This window comes from Dipodomys ordii, unplaced genomic scaffold (assembly GCF_000151885.1).
Source record: "Dipodomys ordii isolate 6190 unplaced genomic scaffold, Dord_2.0 Scaffold32, whole genome shotgun sequence".
Classification (NCBI taxonomy): Eukaryota; Metazoa; Chordata; class Mammalia; order Rodentia; family Heteromyidae; genus Dipodomys; species Dipodomys ordii.
Genome location: NW_012267248.1, coordinates 9284796 through 9292822, shown reverse-complemented (window position 1 = coordinate 9292822; position 8027 = coordinate 9284796). Strand labels below are relative to the sequence as shown.

At 39.8% G+C, this 8027-nt stretch overlaps 1 protein-coding gene across 1 annotated transcript in view; it reads left to right on the top strand.

Annotated features, from left to right (window-relative positions):
• Ofcc1 (orofacial cleft 1 candidate 1) overlaps nucleotides 1–8027 on the top strand; it is a 262066-nt gene that overhangs the window by 121027 nt on the left and 133012 nt on the right. The window contains 1 exon segment of the mRNA XM_013016629.1: nucleotides 1841–1961. Coding sequence (XP_012872083.1) covers nucleotides 1841–1961 — 121 coding nt within the window.

The following is an 8027-nucleotide window of genomic DNA, read 5'->3' as shown; positions in this document are numbered from 1 at the left end:
GGGGAAAAACAAATCATTTAAATAGGGATACAGGTGGACCCATTGCAACAATGAGATGTACAAGTCGTTATGTCAAAAACGAACTTTACAACTTTTGTGGGGAGGGGCTAGGGAGGATTGGGTGGGGGAGGCGGGAGAAGGATGGTAAAGGGAAACAAAGAAGAAGGCTACAATGCTTGATAAGAAATGTACTCATTATCTTGCCCATGTAATTGTAGCCCCCCCAACAGTATTTTCACAATTAAAAAAATATAACCAATAAAAGAATTCAAAAGCTGAAAAATCTGATCAGAACACTTTTAGTGTAGTAAGAGCTATTGAGGAAAAGCAAGATACAAAAGCCTGCAAGGAAAGGAATTTCAGATTGATGGTTGTCATAGCTGGACTTTGTTCATAATAAAAGAAGCTGGCCGGGCGCTGGTGGCTCACGCTTGTAATCATAGCTACTCAGGAGGCTGAGATCTGAGGATCACGGTTCAAACCAGCCCGGGCAGGAGAGACCGTGAGACTCCTATCTCCAATAAACCACCAGAAAACCGGAAGTGGCGCTGTAGCTTAAGTGGTAGAGCGCTTGCCTTGAGCTGAAGAGCTGAGGGACAGCGCCCAGGCCCAGAGTTCAAGCCCCACGACTGAAAAAAAAAAAAAAAAAAGAAGCTGTTGAAGTTACTAGCAATTTGATGACACATCTAGTCTGCCTGAATTTCTCTCTGAGCTTTCCCTAGTAATCGAAGCTTGCCAACCCAAAGTAACATTTTGTAATTTCAAAAATACTCCAACTATAGAGTTGTGCTAAAAGTTGTATGAACTGATAGCAAGAATCTTTTTTTTTTCTGGCAATTGGCACTTCACAAATGATAATTAGAAGCATATAGAGAAAGAAAGGAAGCGTTGTAACACTTCTTCCATAAATGTAAGACAAGCCTAACTTGCTTCTCTTCTGGTCTGATTTTTTTTTCAATCTATCTTTTCTCACTAGTGTTTTATACTAATATCTTCCAGTAGACTCACATGTATCAGAGGTAGAAGTTGAGCTCTTTGGGTGGCAAAGGAAGAGGTGTCCTGTCAACCTTTTTCTCAAAGTCCCTACTATATATTGGGGGCTCCCCAAATCTTTGCATGAATCACCAGTCACACAGTTCCCCTAAGTTTGAGAAAATTATCTCTTTAAAACTTGAACATAAATTGCTGTTGTGGAGAGTTCCAGCTGTGGAACTCCATTGCTCTTTGGTGGCAAAACTAGACCTGCGCTGACCTGTGAAGCAGAGAGCAGGTGTGAGTAGAGTTCCAGGAGATTCTTCAAGCTCTTCCTTGGTTCCTTTGTTCTTGAAATTTAGTTGCCTCCCTATCTTCTCTACAGACTCCTTGTTTTAGTCTTCTTTCAAATTCCCTTTGGCTAAGAGCTAAGACAAGCTATGCTTCTTTTACTTGCGACCAAATTCCTGTTTACATTATATAATGCTATGCTTATGAGTGTATTTTTTAAAATTGTAACAATGTTTTGGGGTTTTTAAAGTTTATCTTTAAATAGTTGTACAAAAGAGTTTCCATTTAACAAAGCAGTTTATGAATACAGTATATCCTGATCAATGTCTGCCATTTTGTGTGAGATAACACAAAAGTAAACACACAGGGTCTGCACTGTAGTTGAGATAAGGATGTCCTGAGAGAAACCTGGAATGTGGCACAATAATTTCAATGGAAGGACAGTGACTAACAATGCCCCTTTACGCTCAATGATTCCCAAAGCTACTCTGGGGAAAATGTCTGTGAGTCCAAGTGAACTTTCTGTCTGCTGTTAATAATGTACTTCAGTTATTCACTTACCTATTCTTCTGGCCAGGGAGACAGCCTGACCATTCTGTGAAGGAGAAATCAAGGTTTTGGAGATCCAGAGAACTTGAAAATTATTCACAGGATACATCTTATGTGGAGGAACTGGAGAAACACCAGTTTTCAGTTTGGTGAGTGACTATGTTCTGTCTTTTTTTTTTTAAATCAAACTCAAATATATTGAATGCAGCAAGTCTTTACTTGTTCTCTTCTATGATTATTAATCAATTTAACAAAAATGATTGCATGCTTACCATAGACTATAGAGATATGGATATTTAAAACTCCATTATGATTGAGTAATTATGTTTAAAATTGTGGAAAGTTCTGCATGCCTATATAGAGAAGATGATGATCAAATTGAGTATGGAGAAAGGTTCTCTGAAAAGTTCTTTAGACCAGATCTTAGGGAGAATATAACTTGTGAAATAGTGACCAGATGGTATGGACAGAGCCTGGAGACCGAATTGGGAGACTGGCTGGATGTACGCTGCAAACCTCCATTCACTGACATTGAAGTGGATCAGTCAATGTTTTCTCTAAGGTGGTAACTGCTTTAGTATCTGTTTATGAAAATGCATGCATAAAGTGTGTGAAAAGTCTGTAAAGTGGTGAGGAAGGGAGCCTCCCAGAAGAATGAAGGAGTTCACAATGGTGTATGTGTTGTAAGATAAATCATCCCAGAAGCCACATTTTAAAGTATAGAATATTGGAGTCTTTATTATACAGTTAACAGGCTGCAGGCCACAAGTTGTTACAAAGGACTGCAGCATGTAAAAACCCAGCTAGGAAACATGCTAAAGAGGAAAGAAATAACAAGAACAATACCAACAAGCCAATTCAGCTCCAATGGAGAGCTGAATTGGGACTCCATGATGACTGGAGACAAGCCAGGAGACAGGATACAGGACACGATCACGGAGACACACGTGGCATGGAGTCTGGGCTAGGCAGAAGGAGCAGATGCTCAGGAAATTCCCAGTCCCAAGCACTAGATTGACAGATTCAGTAACCTATCAGCCAAGTGCCTGCCCCTGCCTCCAGAGGTCCGGGTACCCATTACCTGGGAGGCAGGTGATGGGGGGTGGTCCTTCCTCCAGCATAAAGACAAAATGCCAGACCCTCTCATCCACTAATATGGCGTTGGCCAGATCTGGCCTCCTTACTTCATATGCACCACAGAAGCACTGTGACAGTGTGACAGAGTATATATATTTGGGAGGGGGGAGTATCAGGAGCGAATCTCATCTGTTTTTACCTGCTGCTTCTCTCTCCATCCAATTAGTCCATTCTCCCGGTCGCTTCCCCATGTGCCCTATTTCTTGATCTTCAAAGTCTTTGCTCACTCCTCCATTCTTGAGCCACCTTTAGAAGCCAGGGGATCAGCCCAGATCTCATTTATTTAGTCATGTGTTTCTTTAACTCCTTCGTCTATATGTAGATGCCCAAGTACATGCCTTCTAGAAGCAGCTGGAGTATGGCACCCAGGACCACCTAGTGAGTAGCTTTCTAGATCAAGCAGGTCATGGCCAATTGTCAGGGAGGAAAAGAGGCTGAAGGGTCCAGAAGATAAGGGGATATTCATGCCTCTTATAGAGAGAAAAAGAAACACAAGAGAGGCTATAGTATGAAATACCAAATGATATGCCCGCTGTTCTTTGAAAACTCTTAAGTTTGTGTTCGTCTCTTAAGGGAGGGGGTGTTATATGTACAACATTAGATTTAATTAATAAAACATTTGCCAGAACTGAGGCTCCAGATACATGCTATTGAAGTGTAGAAGAGATAGTTGGGAGTTTTCTTACGCTCTGTGCTATGTTCTTGATTGAAATTTACCAGAACTAGAGAAAACGCTTCATTAAGTTAAATCCCAGCTCCTAAATTTGCCCAGTGTTCCAGGATTTTTCTGATGACTCAACTCCCTATTGCCATTCAGGACTAACATCTCCAAAGTCCAGAGTATGGAACATACCAATGTCATTATTATTTCCCATGTAGGGTTAACATGCCCAAGGAGCTCAGGGATTCATCTTCAACTGCAACTTTAAGATGGGGTTCCAAGGTCCCAGGTGTGAAAGCTCCCATGATTCTCTAGGTCTTCCACTGTAACCCAATCCTGCTTCCTTTTGTGGTTTTTAATAAAGTGTATCATGTTGTTTTGAATTATCTTTAAGTACTTGTACAGAGGAGTTGCCATTCAACAGAACAGTTTAAGAATACAATGTGTTTTGGTCAACGTTGCCCCTTAAATCATTCTTCTTTTCCCTCCCAAATTCTACCCCTTTCCTTAATTATCTTAGTTTTGTAGGTTATGCATTGGCACATGAAGTTTTATTGGAACTCACTTATGATCATTGTCTTCTAACCTTTCAAGGCAGAAAGGAGTCATTGTTTCAAAGACAGTGCAGCCCACAAAGTCCAGAATGTTCACTCTGTTTGTTTATCAAAAAGCTTACCTATCCATGCACTATACTCTTCTAGATGCTTCTTTGTTATTTTCTCATAGCTACACTTACACTATTTCTCACTGACTGTAAAATTTTTATATATTTGTGGCATATAACATGATGCACTGATATATGTATACATAAACTGAGATGTTTCTAATATATGCTGTACCTTATGTGCGTGTGTGTGTGTGTGTGTGTGTGTGTATTGAGAACAGTGAAAATTTATATTCTTACCAGGTATTGTGGTATGTACCTTTAAAGCCAGCACTTGGGAAGTTGAAATAGGAAGATTAGGAGTTTAAACCTGCCCTGAGTGATGCAGTAAGTTCAAGACCCTAGTGGATTACCTAGTGAAATCCTTTCTAAGAAAGTATGTTTACATTTTTAGCAATTTTCCAAAATGCAATGTATTTCTGTTAATTGCAATTGCTATGTTGCATAGGTAAACCCTTGACCTTTGTCTAATTGAAATTTCATATATTTCCCCCACTTCTACCTCTCTTTGCTTTGCCTCTTACCAACTGGGCCTCTGACCCATTTTGGTAGTCAGTGTTTCATGCAGGAACTCTGTAGGCTAGTGTCGGGCCACAACCGTTTTTATTTGCTTGCAGTTTTGAGGGCTATGAATTCATGAGAAGCTATTTTATTGTGTAAAATAACTTAGCAGGGCCATCCAGCGTGGGAAGACTTCACTTTCTGGTGAAGCAATGGGAAGGTAGTCTCTCACAGACAGCATTGGTAAAGAAGATAACTTGTGGCTATCTTCAGAAGCATAACCTACCACATTTTGTTTTAGTTCCTTCTGTGTATATACTTCCTACCACAGGGCTCAACTAATATTCCTTGAACGAAACATGCAAATGGAAAGAAATGGACAATACCTGGGCCTTGTTGGTAGATCATCGTGGGTGTGAATTCCAGTTCTGCCACTGCTATATAACCTTGGGCAAGGTGTTTGAACCCTCTGAGGCTGTTTGATCTTGTGTCACACGGGAACAACAATTCCTGTACTATGAGATTTGATAGTTATTGTGAAAGTCAGGAGATTGTATACCTAAGATATCCTTCCTGTAGAGAGACTGAAGCATTCAGATTAATAGCAAAGGCAACTATTTTTTTTTTTACTAATATGGACAATAATTTGTCTTAAGGGAATGTGTTTTTCAAAGTTTCAAAGATAAGGATGTCATAGTCTGGGACTCCAAAGGTCCAAATATATTCTCAAGGCTCCATCAATAGTCTGTGATACTTGCCTGTTTGAAGGTGTGGAATCTTGAGGAAGGAAGGAAGTTAGTACACTGAGGGTGTGGCCTAGAAGGGAGTATTGGGATCCTAGCTCTTTCCTCTCTGCTTTATTCCAGCTGTCATGAGGTAAGCAGCTTCTGCCCTGGATGGAGCAGTTCCATTGAGATATACTGTGCCACCACAGCGCCCCCCCCCCAATGGGGCCAAGTGACCAAAAATGGAAACAAAGGGCCCAGATAAAACTTACTTGACTGGAAATGTTTATTTCAGACATTTAGGCACAGTAATGAAAACGGGGCTGTCATCTGGACGTGGGACCCTCTAAGACCATTTCTTATTTTGTATATCTGACTTCTGAGCCACGCTGAGCTCTAGTATCTCAGTGCTGTGAGCAGTACGTGATGGAGATCTCAGTATCACCTTGACCTTCTAAGAGAAGGAAATCCCTTTGTCTGCCTTACTAATTTATTTATTTCTGAACTCTTCCTTCTCTTGAAATAGCTATTATTTTAAAGCATAATATGGAAAAATTAACCACCATACCCATTTCTTTTTAAACCAGAGCTGAGGATATGTGAGTAGCTGAGACCTCTATAAACTTCTGTTTTAAATGGGCCGAGATACAATCTGAACAATTTCCTTGATGTTTTATTAGAGCTAGTAAATCATTTATTGGGGCAGCCTTTACCTAAATTCTCTCCAAATCCCCATAAAATGCATTTAACACAGAATACTGTACTACCCAACTTCAAAGACATGCATGACATCCAGTGGGAAGTATTTGCTCCAGTGCAGCAAGTTTAAATGTATGTGTTCTTCCTCTGACTTGAGTGTCCTATCTCGTGTCCGAGCCCTTTCCCCTTCGAATGCCAATGCCTCATTTAAACCTGCTGATTTGGGTAAATTTGGCAATCATTAAAACTTCAATAAAGCAGCCTTCCCTTCCCATTTTTAAAAATCTAAGGATACTTCAGTCATTCAAATGCAAGTTGGTTTCATTTAAAGCTACCAGTGATTTAAAAATAATGCTTTCAAATGTAATTGCAAGACTGATAAATTTTTTTTCCCCTCAACCAAGAAGATACCCAGCTATGTTGCCTCTCAGTGTGTAGAAGAGACTGTTGTGGCTATGTTGGTCAGCAGGGTTGTAAAGACCTGGACAACAATCCTCTGGCTCTGTCTTAGAAGCATGCAAGACTTCCATTCACACTGTTTACACTTTTGTCCCCTTAGGATATATGCCACTGTGGTGGTTTATGCATCTCTCTGTGTATTTTAGATAAAATTAGATCTTCAAGGTATCCCTCCATACTTTTGCAAATTGAAAGTGCTTAATAAATATGAGGGTATAATAGGAACATTGGTACCAGGTACCTTTGTAATCCTAGCTAATTGAGAGGCTGAGATCTGGAGGAATACACTTTGAAGTTAGCCCTTGCAGGAAAGTCCAAAAGAAAGAGTTCAGACATATGGATCAAATGCTTAAAAGCTAGCCACCAGCTGAGTAAATAAGCCATACAAGCATGTGTTCGTGAGTTCAAACCTCCGGACAAAAAGAAAAAATTTCTATAAGAAGAAATTTCTATAAGAAAAACAAATGGAGCAAAACTTGAAGCTGATTATCTAAATATATGAGCCAACTTATCTGGTAGCTAGTGTGTCTTCCTGATGAGTGTATTTGTTCCCAAGAGTTCATTTTTTATATTACACTTTTTTGAAACACAAATTCCCTCTCCTCCCAAGAACCTGGGCTAGAATCATTTCATGTTCATGCTCCCTGTGATAACTCTTTTACGGACCACGGGCTCTTTAACCCTTCTTGTTTACATTTATATTTTATACACCAAGAGATACAAGAATCTCATCACTATGCTCTGTAGGTGACATATGTATAATAGGAATAAGGAAACACATACAGGGATGAGTCATGAAAACTAAATGGATGAAATTACATGCATACACAAGAACACACATAGCTGCCCAACGAATCTGCTTTTTTGCCTTCTGTGATTTCAGGTCCATGCAGGAAAACAACAAATGGAAAGATCCAGAAATAGCCAACTCATAAGTTTGAAGTTGTTCTGAGTAGCCTGATGAAAGCTTGTAACATACATCTCTGTCCAGTCAGGAATAGAGAATCATTCCTCAGTTTAGTTCATCTACACTGTAGTGAACTATTTATTCACTTAGCCATCTCTATGATCAGAATAATTGGGGCAGGGACACAGTGCATATGTTCATGAATCCATTTACTTCCTTTCATCCCCTTGGAACTGTAGCATCTCAGGACATAACAAAAAGGCTAAGACAACAGTATAATGAGATATTTGATATATGTTTACTTCAGTATATTGCTATAAATGTTTTATTATTTATCATCTATCTATCTATCTATCTATCTATCTATCTATCTGTCTGTCTGTCTGTCTGTCTGTCTGTCTGTCTGTCTGTCTGTCTGTCCGTCCGTCCATCCGTCCGTCCGTCTGTCTGTCTCTCTGTCTG